A 17,903-nucleotide genomic window follows, 5' to 3' on the forward strand; every position below is an offset into this window, starting at 1 on the left:
AAGATTTTATTGCTTTATCAGGACGTTACATAACATAACATAACAAAACATAAAAACATCAATAAATAAGTATAATACCTTACTGTGGAACATCCCAGGCAAGGCAACATTTCCATGGAAACAAGTTACATAGTGCACCTTAAATATACACTGTAATACACCCCCCCCCCCCCCCCCACAACTTGTATTGGTTGATGATAATAATGTTAATGTATTGAATGTTTTATTATAAACTCTGAACAACCAAACCTAAACCACAATTTAGCACCAAAAGGACTTGCCATTGCACTGTCCAAGCTCCTGCACAATTAGACACACATTAAATGTTTACATTTTTATCAGTGAATATAAAGTGAATACCAACCTGATCAGGGTGAGTCGTATTTACTTTATGTTGGTTAACGATACTTTTGTGTATTCTGCTGATACCTGTTATTCCTGTGTGACAAATAGCACTACTCTGCATGAGTACAGAAGCATTAGTGTGGTCAGTCTTCTGCTCTATCCCTCCCATTGAACAAGCGTACCAAAATCAGTTTATTTGAATTCCGCTTAGGTGCTATGCATGATGGTAATTATGTTGCATTGTGCTATGTCTAAGAGTGTTTTTCTTTTATCACAGTTTTGCCTCACCCAATATAAACTAGATTACAATATTTGGTTACACCAAAGTGCACAGCACCTTTGAATGTAGGGTATCACACCACCCACCCAGTGACATTTTGTGTTACCTGGCCGTTACCATGGTGAAATCCTACAGTGTATAATGTTCCACATTTTCCTTGTTTATGTATTTTTGTAGATCCCACTTGGGCATTGTACAGCTCCCAGGCCACATACAACCCTTTGTTTGACTCTGACCGGCCCATTTAAAATAATTTGGAATTTCAAAATAAACATATTTTATAATTTTACCTCATGCAACTAAAGTTGCATTGCTTTTATTTCAGAGGTGTTTATTTTATTCATGTACAATATGACGCAAAATATAAATCAAGACGTGTGCATACAATTAATATTAATTATAATTATAATTTGGCCCAGCCCTCCACAATATTTTCTGTTTCTCATGTGGCCCCATGGAAAGAATAATTCCCCACCCCTGGTCTACATAACATAAGTCTAAATGGATATGTACACTCCAAACTTTCCCAGCATTGATGTGTCATGAAATGTACCTAAATGGGTGTGTTATAAATTAAAAGTAAACTCCTTATTTCATTGTAATTATATAATTAGAATTAAGATGTTAAGTCTCAAGATCCACTGTCATTTGTGCCACAGGAATGTACCTGTCCAGCCCATTTTGTTAAGGCTATGTAGACCCAAAAAATAGTCTCAAGGCAAGGTGACTGCAAAAACAGATTTATTGTCCCAAGGCCAGGAGGATAAGGAGGATAAGGAGGTTTGTAGAAGAGGAAACAGCAAATGAAACACAAGAGTCTTCACCACAGGAGGTAGGAACAAAGGAGATGCAGGTAAGTAATTTTGATAGAGAGGTAAGTATCAAACAATAATAGTCGTCTAATTGACGTGACAAAGTGGCTGAAAGCTGGTCCTTGATTACAGACTGAGTGCAGGTGAACAGACCCCACCCACGTCCACACGCACATTAAACTGAGAAAACTGGAGTCACAGGCAGGGGTGTGACACAACTCACCTTGCTCCTTACATTTTTGTGGCACTATATAAACTGATGCAGATTACTTCTGTCAATAGTGTGCATCAGAACAGGTAAGTGCTCAATATGCTTTAAATGCAGTTTGATCATTCAGCATTAATTATATAAACTAATGCTTCATTCTGAAACTTCTGTCTTACAGTCATGGGTTTCCTGCTGCTGCTTTGTGGCACGCTGCTTCTCCTCAGCTGTAAGTTAATTGTTTGCATTCTGATATTTTTCTGGTTCCTAATTTCAAATTTTTTGTTTTTTTTTTAGATAAATTTTGCCATTTTAAATCATGTCACAAGCCATTTTAAACCCACTTAAATCAGTTTTGTTTTTGTTTTGTTTTGGATAAAAGAATATTGACTCTTAAATCTCAGCTCTTTATTTGTGTGGCCAAGTCATGGTTCAATGTGAAGTAATTTATCCGAGTTGTCGCCTCCATCGGCTGAGTCCATTGTTGGGCCGAAGCAGGTGCCTCTGTGAAAGGAACCTAATGTTAAACAGGTGAAGAATTCAAGAGAGCAGCACAAAGGATAGCCATCTAAATTGAAAATAGCTTTTGTTGGGAATAGCATTTACCTTCTGCCGCTATTGAGTGTGAGCTATTATACCGAGTGGGTCAAACAGAAGTGTAATCTAAATCCCTCAGGCTCTGGCAGGGCTCCGAATGTTCTTTTCACAGCAAAGGCACATATTGATAATATTTCCATTATACAATTATATTGTCTGTGCAAATGACTAATGGAGTGCTGCTGTGGAGCAGTGGAGTGAGCAGTCCAAATCTCTCTAAGTGGTTATCACAAAAGAGCAATCCATCCATAATACTCTGGTCTCCCTGCGTCTGTACACTGTGGAAGGGCATCAGTCATTCATGTCCCTGTTTTGTTGTACTGTGTGTTTTTCTAGCATTTTTTGTTTTGTTTTATTTATTCATTTACATTAATAACTCTGCAAAGAGCATTTATCCACTTTTCTGATGAAGGGTCTACCACCTTCTTTTCTATTTGCTATTGCTATTTTCCAAATAAAACACACTAACTTACCAAGCAGGTGTCAGATCCACACCTTTTTAAAAATGACAAAATATGGCTTGTATTATGTTAGGAATATATTCTTTACATTTTTTTTGCTTTTTGTTTTTCAGGCCCATGTAAGACCATGTGGGCAGGGAAGGAGTTTGCACTCTGTTTTATGCAGAATTATCGACCACACTATGACACTCCGAGCTTCCAACTGCACATCACTGCTGTTCAGACTGACACTACAGTCACTGTGGACGTGCCATCTTTAAAGTTCAGAGAAAAGAGGGACCTAAAGGCTGGGAAGGGGGTCACCATCTCCCTGCCCAATAAAGTAGAGCTGTACGGCACTGGGAAGTCATCCAATACAGTGCGCGTTGAAGCTTCTGCACTTATCAGTGTAACCTCCTCCAGCAACAAGCGCTACACCACTGACACCACTGTGATCCTGCCTACCACTGAATGGGACACTGAATATTTCATATTTACTCCAAATGGATCTCCTTATGGCACATATAAAGAGTTTGCAGTGACAAATGGTAATGAGCCCAACAGTGTAGAAATCAGTCTGACTGGTCCTCTTCGCTACCAGGGGCGTATGTACAGGTCTGGTAGCCGATTACAACTAGATCTTCAGCCATTTGAGAGCGTGCAATTTCAGAGCCTGTTCGCCCTCTCCGGTACCCAAATTACCGCCACAAAACCAGTCGCCGTGTTCTCAGGTCACTCTTGCACCTGGCGCTTCTCCAGATGTAACCATGTCTGTGAGCAGCTCCTGCCAGTTAGCAAATGGGGTACCAACTTTCTTGTACCCCCGCTGAGCTTCCAAAAGAAATTTGACAGCGTCTTTATCCAGGCATCACAGAGCACTCGTATCACTGTCCAAACTGACAAAAAGGATGTTTTTAGTTTGAGTAAGGGAGGGATTAAGGAAATCTCCTACCACGACCCCACAACACTTGCCATAGAAGCTGACCATGCCATCCAAGTTCTCCTGCTCTTCAATGGTGTTCCTTTAGGGGAAAACCAATTCTATGATCCATTTTTGATGAACGTAGTGCCCACAAATCTCTTCTGTTCCTCATATGCACTGCAGGGTCTGAATGAATTTGATAACCAGGCTTTAATTGTGGCTAAAACAGATCAAATGTTAGATGTTAAAGTTGATGGAGTGGTGCCCAGAGATGTTCAGTGGAGAAGAATTGAAGGGACAGATTATTCATGGGCAAAAATATCCTACAAACTGACTCGAGATGGTGCCGGCCCCACAGTTTCAAGCAGCGGCCCCTCCTTTGGTCTGTACAGCATCGGGGTAAGCCAGATGAACGGATACGGTGCACCAGGACAATGCATCAAATTAGGTAAGTTTTTATTTGTTTATTGAAGGGGAGGAAGTGAATAGTTTTCAAAGTCGCTATGTTAACTCACATAATTTGTCTTACTAGCCTCTCTTGCCAGTTGAAGTGTTGATACAACTCACTCACACATGCACTCAATTTTGTACACCAAATAGATTTTCAGAATAAGTTATGCAGTCAATATTTTTTTAGAATTGATTGTTCAGACATAAAACCAATTTTACCAATAATTAACTTCCAAGTAAATATTACTTCTACTATAAACTACAAATACCTTAATTGGGGCTTTTAAAATGTTTCATAATATTTTTATTCCAAATCTGAATGAAGAAAACATAATTACAGGAGACTATCCCTCACAAAAGCCACTGTGAATCCTAAGGCAAAAAAAAAATAAAAAATTCAAAAGTAAGCTGTGTCCACATATGGTATATTTTTTTATTCAGGTTCTTCTGGAGAGATGTCTGATGAATGTACATCTTGCCACAATGACGATCATGTGTCCACAAAACCAGGCACCTGCTGGGCAATGGGGGATCCACATTATTGCACATTTGATGGACGACACTTTAACTTTATGGGCACTTGCACATATGTCATGGCTAAAAGCACTGAAGTGCACAACAATCTCCCAGAATTTGAGGTTCTTTCTCAAAATGAAAACCGAGGCAACCCCAGAGTGTCCTATGTTGCCCTGGTCATAGTCAAAGTCTATGGCATAACTATAATTGTGGCCCGCTCTGAAACTGGTTATGTCAGGGTAAGACTTTTGCATTTTTCAATATTATCTTTATTGTAAAGCTAGCCTGTTACTGCATTCAAATACATATTTTTGTCTGTTCTGTCTTCTAGATTGATGAGACACGTTGGGCACTGCCTGTCACACTGAACAACAACAAACTGGTCCTATTTCAGAGTGGTCGATCTGTGGTCCTTGAGACAGCTTTTGGTCTGACTGTCCGTTATGACTGGGATAGCTCTCTAGTGATCTCCCTGTCTGAATCTTACAGTGGCAAAACTTCTGGCCTTTGTGGAAACTTCAATGGAAACCCCAATGATGACTTTAGCACTCCCTCAGGCAAGCAGGTAGAGGGCGCTGTTGCATTCGGCAGGAACTGGAAGGTGCCTGGATTAGTTGAAGGTGCTTTGTGCAGGGATGACTGTGTGGGCCAGTGTGAGAGATGTGAGCACAGTCTAATGAAGAGATGGGAGGGAGATGTGTTCTGTGGGGCAATCACAATGGTCTTAAATGGACCATTCAGTAAATGCCATAGAGTCGTTGACCCACAAGCCTACTTTGAAAACTGTAAATATGACATCTGCATGGGAGGGGGTCTGCGACGTTTCCTCTGCAAAGCTCTGGAAGACTATGCTGATGCCTGTCAAAGTGCAGGAATTGAGCTCAACGACTGGAGAAAAATATCCAAATGCCGTAAGTACTTTTTAAAAAATAAGTAAACCTGTCTTAGGTATAGGTTTCTGACAGGGTTGTAAAAAGTCACTGCTTTATATTCTCCTTTCAGACAGAAAAAAAGTGATCTGAAGCTACTTAAAAGAATAAATAAATTATTTTGCAAATGAGTAAACATGATGTCGACACTATTTTTGATTTTGTAATTATCTATGATTTACATTTTTTTTGTCCTTGTAGCTGCCAAGTGTCCAGCTAACAGCCACTATGAGCCCTGTGGCAGCGCCTGCCCTGCCACCTGCTCTGACCCCGACGCGCCCACCAAATGCAAACGCCCCTGTATAGAGACCTGCTCATGCAACAAGGACTTTGTGTGGAGCGGAAACAAATGTGTCCCAGTCAAAAAATGTGGCTGCACCTACAACGGGCGATATGTTCCTCCTGGGGAATCATTTTGGGCGGATAAGGATTGTCAAAAGCGGTGCCAATGTGATCCCAAAAGCCATGAAGTGGAGTGCAAAGAGACAGGATGTAGGAACGGAGAGCAGTGCAAAGTTGTAGATGGCATCAGAAAGTGTGCAGCTGTTTCTGAAAAAACATGTCAGGCCACAGGTGACCCCCATTATAAGACCTTTGATGGGAGGAGGTTCAATTTCCAAGGTACCTGCGTGTACCAGCTAGCTGCCCTGTGCTCTAACGATCCAGAGTTGGTCCCATTTGAAGTTATAGTGCAGAATGACAACAGAGGCAGTAAAGTTGTTTCCTACACCAAATTAGTTGAAGTCAAGGTCTACTCCCTTAGTATTGTCATTACAAGAACTCATAAAGGACTTATCATGGTAAGTATACCGCTTTGTAAATTTTATTATTACTATAGTTACTGAAATGATTAAATGACTTGCATTTTCAGGTAAATAATGAATTGGTAAACCTCCCTATCAGTCTTCACGATGGAGAAGTGAGTGTGTACAAAAGTGGGTGGTACGCCGTTGTTCACACGAACTTTGGACTAAAGGTTACATTCAACTGGGAAAGTGCTGTTTTTGTAACCCTGCCCAGTACCTACATGGGTGCGGTGTGTGGCCTATGTGGCAACTACAACGGTAAAACAGATGACGACCTTATTCCTAAAAATGGTCACAGTCCTGTTGAACCAGAAGCCTTTGGTGCGAGCTGGAGAGTGGCGGAGATACCAGGATGTGTGGAGGGGTGTAAAGGGAAGTGTCCTGATTGTGACACAACTGAGATGGCCAAATATGAGAAAAATGATTTTTGTGGCATCATTAGAGATCCCAAGGGTCCTTTCCGCGACTGCCATGCTAAAGTAGACCCTGCTGGCCATTTTGAAGACTGTTTTTGATGTCTGCCTCTACAATGGAAGAAAAGATGTGCTGTGTCAGTCTATCACAGATTACACTTCTGCCTGTCAAAAAGCAGGAGCCAAGGTGTACAACTGGCGCACCAGTGAATTCTGTGGTATGTTTTTTGTTTTGTTTTTCTCATTATTAAAGGTGCACTATGGAAATTCTCAGATGTAGGATCCACCATCTGCTATCTCTGTGGACATGTTTTTCCTTTGCGCTGTAAATGTATTCTATCTCCATGGAGAGTCCACCATCAGGTCATGTTATAGGTCATGTCTGCGGAGAAGTAACCCCTCTCAGTAAGAATTCATGTTTTTAAGCAGTTGGATAAATGCAAGATAAATATGTGTAATACTGTGGAACAAAGCAATAAATTCTCCATGGAGACAATTGGATGGTGTTACCTTCAGAAATGTTATGTAGTGCACTTTTAATTTCCTATAAACTAAAACCTACAAGCCTGAATGATTATTGAACGGCTGTAATCATTTGTCTGATTTTTTTATATTGATTTTCCACAGCTCTCAAATGCCCAGTCAACAGTCACTATGACATCTGTACTGTTTCTTGGCCCGCTACCTGCCAAACCTACCTGAACATGATCCCCCGGGACCTCCTGGAAGGGTGTGAGGAGGGCTGCAGCTGTGATGAGGGACACATCCTCAGCGGAGACCTCTGTGTGCCAGTCTCACAGTGCGGCTGTGTTTTTCTAGACCGCTACTACCGCCTTGGCCAAGTATTTTACCCCAGCGGACAATGTGAGGAAGAATGCAAATGTGGACAAGATGGACAGGTAACACTCAGAATTATAGTGGACATTTTTCAAACATGGTAATCTGGAACATGTTTATGAAATTTATGTTTTGGCTATTATCCAAACTGGAACCCTTTATCTGTATTGCTGGATTTTCTAATGGAAAAGCACTTATTTAACACTGATGGTGGCTAATAAGTTAATTTTAATATAGTAAACTCTAGGATGTAGTCACTTAGAGAAATCTTCAGGTTCAACATTTGTGAATTTTCCTTTGAGCAGTTTGTGAAGGAAAGCTAAATAAAAATCTCGGACATAGAATAATTTAAATAATGCATAAATATTTGTACTTAATGATAGACCTTACACATTTTTTTCTGTTTTTAATACATTTTACAACTCAATTTTTAACAAACTAAACATTATCTCTTTTTCCTTAGGTTGAATGTAAAAAGTTCTCTTGTGGTCCTAATGAAAAGTGTGCAATAGAGAATGGAGTCCAAAAGTGTCACCCAGTTGGGAAAGGAGTGTGCCATGCCTCTGGTGATCCCCATTACTCCTCTTTTGATGGAAGGAAATTTGACTTCCAAGGAACCTGCACCTACACCCTGTCCCAGAGCTGTGGCCTGGAGGGCACTCACCTCACGCCCTTCTCCATCCAGGTGGAGAATGTGGAGTGGAACAATAACAGGAGAGTGTCCGTCACAAAGCTTGTGGCTGTGAGAGTTTATAACACAACGTTCATCATGAGAAAAAACATGTTTGGAGTTCTGGTAAGTAAAAATTTTCAATGGATTCCTGTGAATGGGTTGTTTACATTGCAAATATTTATCTGGGATCATTTTGGTGTTAAGGATAAGCCACATCCTTGTAACCAGTGAAATGTTTTGACCTATAGAAAAAAAAAAAAATTAAAGGTCATATAATACGTTACATTTGTCATATTCTGCATTGTAACTGTAATTTTTTGTTCCTCTTTTTAGGTGAATGAAATCTTCCACTATCTTCCATTAAATATAATGGAGGGTGCAGTACTGATCTACCAGGAGGGGACTCATTATGTGATTGAGACAGATTTCGGGCTGCGAGTCACCTATGACCTCATCTATCATGTTATTGTGACAGTGCCTGGCAATTACCGCAATAAGGTCTGTGGCCTGTGTGGCAACTTCAACGGTGATCCCAAAGATGACTTTCAGATGCCTAACAAACAACTCACTAACAATATCAACAACTTTGGGCTATCATGGAAAGTCACTATTCCAAATGTTGTGTGTTCAAATGGCTGTGAAGGAGACACCTGTCCCAACTGTGACAGCGCTCGTAAGGCTGTGTTCTCCAAGCCCACCTACTGTGGCATAATCACAGACCCCAAAGGTCCTTTTGCTGAGTGCCACAGTAAACTGGACCCACAGCCATACTTTGATGACTGTGTCTTTGATGTGTGTGTGTCTAATGGAGAAGGAAAGGTGCTCTGTGACAGTGTAGCTGCCTACACCTTTAACTGTCACATGGCAGGAGTGGATGTGAAAAACTGGAGGTCCCCTTCCTTCTGTCGTAAGTGCTGTCTGTTTTACTTAGTTTATTAACTTAGTGCTATATGTTTTAAACAGTTTGAGGTCAGTTTAAATTCTTTTATAATGTATAACAATGTCTTATATTTTTAGCTATGAAGTGCCCGGCTAACAGCCACTATGAGATGTGTGCACACTCCTGCTCTACAGCCTGTTCTGGCCTCACAGAAATAGTGCAGTGTCCCACCAGCTGTGCAGAGGGCTGTCAATGTGACACAGGTTTCCTGTTTAATGGACAAACATGTGTCAAAGAGACCGAGTGTGGCTGCTACGACCAGGGAAAAACCTACAAGGTACACTTTTCAAAAATGAATACATTTATAGAAAATTATCAGTAATGTTATTGCTTAACATTTATTTTTGCCCTTAGCCGGGTGAACTTGTTTACAATGAAGACTGTACAAGAAAGTGTATGTGTAATCCAGCTAAAGGTTTGGTTTGTGAAAACCACTCATGTCCTCAAGGCACCAAATGCACAGTGAAGGAAGGCATTCAGGGATGCTACTACACAGGCAAGGTCTACTCTTACACACATGGAGAAACAGGGGATAAGTGGACTTACAAGTACCTCTCTTTGTTGTAGATCCCTGCAAAAATGTAAAGTGCCGGGTTAAAGAAAAGTGCCTAGTTGAAAAGGGTGAAGCTGTGTGTGTGCCTGAGTACACTGGCATCTGCTGGGCCTGGGGTGATCCACACTATCACACCTTTGATAACTATAACTTTGACTTCCAAGGCACCTGCAGATATGTCATCTCAAAGACATGTGGGGACTTGGATGGTCTAGTGCCCTTCTCAATCACAGAGAAAAATGACAACAGAGGAAACAGAGCAGTTTCCTATGTCAGAGATGTGGAATTGTCTGTGTATGGATATAGGATCAATGTTGGGAAGAACCAAGTTGGCAAAGTCACTGTAAGATTCAACCCCCTGACATAATTCAGCAAGACTTAAATGTACTGCTTTATGTATTAAACTGTTTTTACAGGTGGATGGAGAGCTTCTAAATTTGCCCTTGGTTTTGGATGTGGAGGGCAAAGTGGTGTCTCTTGTTCAAATGGGACATTGGATCAAAATCAAGACTGACTTCGGCCTCATTGTCACCTATGACTGGAACTGGGAGCTTGTGATCAGGCTTCCAAGTTCATACTACAACCTGGTCTGTGGTCTGTGTGGCAACTTTAATGGCAACGCCCGCGATGAGCTTCGAAATCCAGCCGGCAAATCTGTGCCCTCTATCATCGAGTGGGGCAAAAGCTGGCAAACCCCTGAGCAAGACACTCCATGCTGGGACACTTGTGACCATAACTGTCCAACTTGTGATGGCGACCAACGTAAGCTGTATGAGACTGAAGCCTTGTGTGGAGCTCTCACCTCCAGAACTGAGAATGTGTTTCAGAAGTGTCATGATGTAGTGGACCCAGGTGCCTTCATGAACAGCTGTGTGTATGACATGTGTTTCAACAAAGGAGACAAGAAGCTGCTCTGTCAGGCTATGGCCTCCTACAGTCAGCGTTGTCGTGAGGAGGGAGTCATTATCAAAGGCTGGAGGCAGAAGTTTGGCTGTCGTGAGTATTTTCAGCTAACACGCTTTGACAGTTATGTTGTCAGTTTTTATTGAATTTTAACCAAAACAATAACACTACACAGCACATACTAGACCAATAAACATTTAACTGAACTTGAAAGCTGAACTCTAATATAAAAGTGACATGTATTCTTTTATATAAGACAAAAACACACTTCGGATATTAAATTATGTTGTATTATTAGCTTGAAAAGATGTCTCTAAATCAGCACGGTTTAAAATAGACTCGAATACTGGCTGTTATTAAAATAAGTATAATACTAGATACTCATTTGAACAGGTATTGATACTGAAAATAATATAAAGTTATCCTTTCATGGATAGTTTAGAAAATCTTCATCTTGGTCAGATCTCTTTTCTGATAACAGTAAAAAAACAAACAAATTCTTATATAAAAACGGTGCAGTATCACATTTTAGTAAATATTTTTTTTAAATATATATTTTTGTAACTTTTTTTTTTTTTACAGCAATGAACTGTCAGCGCCACAGCCACTTTGAAGAATGTGCCAGCCCGTGCCAGCCATCATGCCCCTTCCCAGAACAACAGGAGAAATGCATTGGCGCTTGTTTAGAGACATGCGTGTGTGATAAGGGCTACGTTCTGAGTGCTGGGGTCTGTGTGCCTGCTAAAACCTGCGGCTGCTCATATCAGGGTCGCTACTACAAACCCGGCCAACGGTTTTGGGAGGGCCAGGCTTGTGGGCGCCTCTGTGAGTGTGATACAACTCTGGGGATGGTGATATGCAAAGAGGCATCCTGTGCTGCCAATGAGAAGTGCACAGTTGTGGACGGGGTCCGTGCCTGTCGGCCCACCAGCCACGCCACATGCACAGCCTCAGGGGACCCCCACTACCGCACTTTTGATGGTCGCAGATTTGATTTCCAGGGTACATGTGTGTATCAGCTGGTAGCTCTGTGCTCTGAGAAGCCTGGTCTGGTGCCATTTAAAGTGACTGTAGAGAATGAACACAGGGGGAACAACAAGGCAGTGTCCTTCACCAAAACTGTCACCCTAAGTATTTATGGCACCACTCTCACCATCAGCAGAGACTACCCCAACAAAATCCTGGTGAGTGCAGATATGTGTAATCTGGCTCTAGACTGGAACCAGACAGACATTTTAAAGAGGAGAAATTAGGACACTGTATTAGTTAAAGGGATAAAGATAAAACCAGGACACATACTCTTTGAAATTCATGAATAAAAGCAGAATTTAATAGTATAAATTTGTCATTTGCACACATGTTAGATTCCATATTAATTTTCCATCCACACAGACTTAATTAAACTGAGACATAGCTGCATATTAGAATGGATTAGCGAAAGCTGTATAATTATGGAATCTATAATCTCCATAAAACATATTCGCACTTTGTGTTCTCCACAGCTTAATGGACAGCTCGAGTCTCTGCCCCTGGAGTACAGTGATGATCTGCTGGTGTTTCACAGTGGCCGCACAGCCGTGGTGGAGACCGCTGCGGGCATCACTCTGACCTTTGACTGGCTCAGCACTGTCTCTGTGACTCTGCCCGGCAACTACCAGGGCGCCGTGTGCGGTCTGTGCGGCAACTACAATGGACGAGCAGAGGATGATCTGACCATGCGCGATGGCCAGGCTGCTGCTGATGGAGTCAAGCTGGGCGAAAGCTGGCAGGTGGCCCTTGTTCCAGGCTGTTCATCAGTCTGCCAGGGGCCATGGTGCCACGCTTGTACAGACTCCCAGAGAGAAGTGTATAGAGCACAGAAATACTGTGGCATTATTACAGACAAAGCGGGCCCTTTCAAAGAGTGTCACAATCGGGTTGATCCTGTCCCGTATCTGGAAGACTGCGTGTTTGATGCCTGTCATTATAATGGGCACCATGGCACACTATGTGATGCTATAAGTGCATATGTCTTTGCCTGTCAACGCTCTGGAGTAGCTGTCCGCTCTTGGAGAACAGAGACTTTCTGTCGTACGTATAGTTCAACTTTAGCGTCAGTGTTACGGCTCAAAAATATAGTTTTCTGCTTGTTGCTCAAACTTTCTTCTTTGTTCTTGTCCCATAGCGATGCAGTGCCCTGCTAATAGCCATTACACCCTCTGTGCCACGGGCTGCCCAGCCACCTGTGCCAGCTTAACCTCTATGAACTGCAACAGGCCCTGTACAGAAACGTGTGAATGTGATGAGGGCTTCCTGCGGAGTGGGGATGTGTGTGTGCCTGTTAAAGACTGTGGCTGCTCCTATGATGGACACTATTACAGGAAAGGGGACGTCTTCTACCCAGAGAACGAGTGTGTGGAGAGGTGCTCCTGTGGAGACAACGGAGCAGTTTCATGTGAAAAAGCCAAATGCCACCCTGGTGAAGTCTGTAGACTGGTGAATGGTGTGAAAGGCTGCCACCCTGAGGGCCAGGCCACGTGTGTGGCTTCTGGTGACCCACATTACATTTCCTTTGATGGGCACAGGTTTGATTTTCAGGGTACCTGCGTTTATGTTCTGGCCAAGGTTTGTGATGATGACAAAGGCCAGCTGACGCCATTCACTGTAACCCAAGGAAATGAGAAGTATGGGAATAGAAACGTGGCTGTGACAAAGTCGGTCGCAGTGTCAGTCTATGGTTTTGTCATCTACATTCAACAGGGAGTCTCATGGAAAGTTATTGTAAGTTCATCTTAGTTTTCAGTGGTGCACTATGTAACTTTTCTGTCTTATCTGTCACACTCCATGGGGATGTTATTGCTTTACCTGAAATGTTCCACATTATGGCATTAACCTTTATAAGGAGACAGACCTGTGACACTACCAGATCACATCTTTGGAGAGGCAGCTCCATTCACCACACATGCATGTTTTTCAAGACATTTTTTGAGTAGTAAAAACTTGCATAGTTAAAAAAGCTACATATTTAATGTCACACTGAAGCATTCCAGGCAAAGTGATAACTGTTCTGTGAGACAGGTGGTGAATCCCCCAACATAATGCACGTTTTAACAGTCCGTAATGTTTTTTTGTTTAGGTGGATGATGAACTTATCAACCTGCCCCTGTCCTTAAATGATGGCCGTATACAAATCACTCAAGAAGGCAGTAACATTATCGTTAGAACTGACTTTGGGTTGACCGTTCTCTATGACACAGTCTATTATGTTGAAGTCATTGTGCCCTCTACATACATGGGAAAGATGTGTGGGCTTTGTGGCAACTACAACAAAAACTCCAAAGATGACTTCATGCTCCCAGGTGGCAGAGTGAACAATGATGTCGATGAATTTGGGAAGTCTTGGGTGGTGGATCTTCCTGGATTCCTGTGTGGAGGGTGTGGTAGTCAGTGTCCAGTCTGTGATGAGGCCAAAGCAGTTTTATTTGGAAAGCCAAACTCCTGTGGTATCATAAGTGCGCCTAATGGGCCTTTTAAAGCCTGCCACAGCAAAATTGATCCAGCGACTTACGTCTCTCACTGTGTCTTTGATGTCTGTGCGATGGATGGCAACAAGGGTACTCTGTGCAACAGTGTCCTGGCATACGCCCTGGCCTGTCAGAGTGCTGGGGTCCAAATCCAGTCATGGAGAACAGACTCCTTCTGCCGTAAGAAACAAACACACATTTAAAGTGCATATGGCAGGTTAAACTACTAATTTCATTAAAATATAGTCATTATTATACTAAACATTTTATTTTGACTAAATACCTTTCTTAGTTTTTTTAAATTTTGGTGACGTTTGTAATTTTACTTCTTGGTTTGGACACGGACAGCAGATGTGAGGCAATTACAAAACTGTTAAACAAGCAACCATAATGTTAACAAGGGCCCAAACTTGGTTTATTTTGCTAAATGAAGGTTTTAACTGCTGTCTTCCTTACAGCTATATTATTCCTGTATATGGGATCAAATCTGATAACATTTTAGGTTTTAGTTTCAGGACTCACCACCACTACCTGTATTTGTGTAAGATAAATATTTACCACAGGCCCTATCCCAGCACACAAAATAATTAGCAAACCTTGAAAACCTGTTACACTCTTTAAGTACATGACATTTTTAAATACATATTTTTAACTACTTAATTTTTTTTACAGCTGGTTTGTGCCCAGAGAACAGTCACTATGAGCTGTGTGCTGACACGTGTGGATTTAACTGTGCTAATCTAATGCACCCAGTCTCCTGTTCAAAGGCCTGCTTTGAAGGCTGCCAGTGTGACCATGGCTTTGTTTTTGATGGGATTCAGTGTGTTTCCATGGAGAACTGTGGATGTGAACACAACGGCAGATATCTAATGGTAACATTGTGATTACACCTGTGGGATGAAACAATAATGCATTCACACTAGGGATGGACATATATGACAAACGTATTATCTTGGCTTTTTTTTTTCATTGTAATAAGGATAGTCAAATCTACCAGAAATGTGCTAATGCTCCAAGTGTTATGGTTGAGTTTGAAATAGACAGAAGAGGAGAAATGACTGTATAATTAAACACCAAGTTGCAACAAAAATCACCTTATAACCTTGTTTGGAAGATTACAAAGCGTGTTTTTATTATCAACTCTTTGCTTTGACTGCTGCTTTTTAAATGTTATTCCAAGCATTTTTTTTTTTTCTTCATACCTGCAAAACGACACCACCTCTAACTTCCACACGTTTATTTTCAGATTGGTGAAACAGTGGTGGATCGACACTGTAAGTCCAAATGTGAATGCCAGACATCTGGGACAATGAGATGTGAAAGCCTGACCTGTGACAGCAGCAAAGTTTGTGAAGTTCGAAACGGTGTCCGAGACTGCCATATGAAACAAGGCCAGTGTACCATAGACCGGACCGGTGACCTCTCCTCGTTTGACGGCATGACTGGACCCATGGATGTTCTGGGGGCCTTCGAGGTGGCCTCTTTGTGTGACGTCAGTTCACCGTTCTGGTTCAGGGTGGTGGTGGACGTTTGGAACTGCAAGATGGGCATTCATTCTGTGGACACAGTTTATGTCTTCTTCGCTAATGCCTCTATTGCAGTGAATAGAAAACATGAGACCTGGGTGAGAAAAATTACTATTATAACAACTTTGAAATACAGGGGTTCGCAAACTTTCCAAGTCAGGACCCCCAAAATAACCATGCCACGAATCCAGCACCCCCCTCTGCAAAAAGAAATATGAAGTTTTGTATTCATTTCAAGTTGCAAATACTATAGGTTTAATTGCAAATAGTAACAAAATGATCAGCAAAGAATTTTTATAAAAGAGGCAGCTGATTCCCTATACTCCTATTATACTGACATAATTGCAATAATTATAGGGCAATATTGCAATAATGCCCTGGTGAGCTTTCGATACCCTTCCCCATGTCAAGGCACATAATTTAGTTTCAGGAACATTATGTGTTTTAGTTTTCACTTTAATGGGTTTCCTACTCCTTTCTCTTTGATCTTCAGCTAAACGGCAGGAAAGTGTCTCTTCCTCTAAAAGTGGGCTGTGATATCTCCGTGCACATCTCAGACCGGAATGTTGTTATCGAGAGGGCGTCGGCTGTTCGGGTCACATACTCCATCCCACAGGAGGTCACTGTAATTGTGGACACCAGCCTCTCTTATAAAATGTGCGGCGCCTGTGGTAACTACAATCACAACTCCAAAGATGACATGACAACGGCAGATGGAAAAATCGTTTCGGATGTGTCTGCGGTCATGAGCTCCTGGCGTGCGGGCGATTTTTCAAGCTGGTAAGATTTCTAAAAAGTACATACTCAACTTTTGATCTTAAATTTTTGTCAAACTTTTTGACCCTAACATGACTTGGTGTGACCCCTGAACTAATCAAGAACAGATAGTCCTGTGATTGGGCCATTCAACCAAGTTTTCTTATAAAAGCAGGAACCAAACAGGAATGAGAGTGTGGCTTTTAATTGCATTTGGTCCAATTTAATTAAGAAATGCCAAAGAATCCCCCGTGGTAATTACTGATTAAAAAGCAGGTGACGCTGACAAGCATGGCCATCAAACGCTACCAAGCTTGCAATCCAATCACTGCTTGTCATCCAAGGACACTTAAGACTCTTCTGGGTGCTATATTAATTTGAGCCCCTGTCTTTAGTTCTGTGTTTCAGCTGCATGACCACCCCCCTGAGGGCTGAGCTGGCCATTTTAAGACATGGCTATTGTAGTAAAAAAGCAGAGCATGTTCTTTTGTCTGTACTATGTGCATGCATGGGTTTCAGTGTGGTGGAAATGTGGGACTGTTGCCATAGCAATTCAAACTAAACAAATATCCTGTCTTGAATAGTCAAAAGTGCTCTTATAAACAAGAAGCTGAATTCCAAGAATAGTCTTTACAATGAAAAATTAATGCACTGCTGATTTATATTTAAACACTTCTTCCACTGTTGGACAATTCAGTAATGCCTTCTACGTTGGTCCCAATCTAATTTAAGCAAGAAAAAGTATTCAAAGTTTTAAAAAAAAAATTATATATATATATATATTAGGGTAGTAGTTTTGTGACTGAGTAATTGGATTTATTAATTTTGTTTATTTTTTTATTTTTTATACAGTGCCCAACCTGCACATAATGAAAATATTTAGTTCTGAGGTAAAACCATTCTTATGCATATTGATCAGTGATTGTTAATCTTAACTCATGACATACCCTCTCTCTTTTAAACAGGGTAAAGAGCCATATTAGAAGGGAAAAAAAAAAAAACGCTATGGGAAAACTTTACATCCATGCAGCCTACTATCTTCATTCACTTTTGTTATGGGTATATTATACTGTTTCTCCTGGCTTATTTTGGACCAACAGCTCCATCTTGTGGTGAGGGGAAGTATTAACCACATTCTTGGCGGACCAGTCCGTCCTTATCAGTCTATCTATATACATGTTTTACATTTTTCTTTTGCTGGCTAATAAAGTACATCTTACATTTATGTCTTGTTATTGTTTTATTATTATTTTATTTTATTATTATCCAAACTTCAGTAGTATCTTTGGATTTTTCACATGCTACGTTGCAAAGTGGGGAATTTGTCACTTTAGTGTGGTGAGACCTTGAGAAGTAGTTCAGTAGCTCACTGAGAAGAGGCTGGCCATGAAAGTGTTTGTTACCATTGCTTTCAACAACCTCACTGCTACATTCCTTAGATTTGATTTATAAGAAGTGATATTTAAACGTCAAAGCAGGCTAAGCAGCATTGAATTA

At 41.3% G+C, this 17,903-nt stretch overlaps 1 protein-coding gene across 1 annotated transcript; it reads left to right on the forward strand.

Annotated features, from left to right (window-relative positions):
• The first annotated feature begins 1,572 nt into the window (after positions 1-1,572).
• Positions 1,573-17,612, forward strand: LOC110171499 (IgGFc-binding protein). The gene is given in 24 exon segments (XM_055163879.1): positions 1,573-1,734; positions 1,824-1,871; positions 2,814-4,049; positions 4,493-4,806; positions 4,899-5,478; positions 5,698-6,296; positions 6,368-6,810; positions 6,812-6,933; positions 7,343-7,614; positions 8,016-8,348; positions 8,559-9,132; positions 9,243-9,442; positions 9,520-9,661; positions 9,733-10,061; positions 10,135-10,714; positions 11,204-11,805; positions 12,124-12,691; positions 12,786-13,381; positions 13,737-14,304; positions 14,797-14,996; positions 15,371-15,748; positions 16,144-16,430; positions 17,259-17,296; positions 17,372-17,612. Coding segments are annotated over 22 exon segments (9,000 nt in total). The 5' UTR covers positions 1,573-1,734; positions 1,824-1,825; the 3' UTR covers positions 17,290-17,296; positions 17,372-17,612.
• The last annotated feature ends 291 nt before the right edge of the window (positions 17,613-17,903 follow it).

Source organism: Boleophthalmus pectinirostris, unplaced genomic scaffold (assembly GCF_026225935.1).
Source record: "Boleophthalmus pectinirostris isolate CB_2022bp ecotype Guang Dong unplaced genomic scaffold, ASM2622593v1 HiC_scaffold_6, whole genome shotgun sequence".
Lineage (NCBI taxonomy): Eukaryota > Metazoa > Chordata > Actinopteri > Gobiiformes > Gobiidae > Boleophthalmus > Boleophthalmus pectinirostris.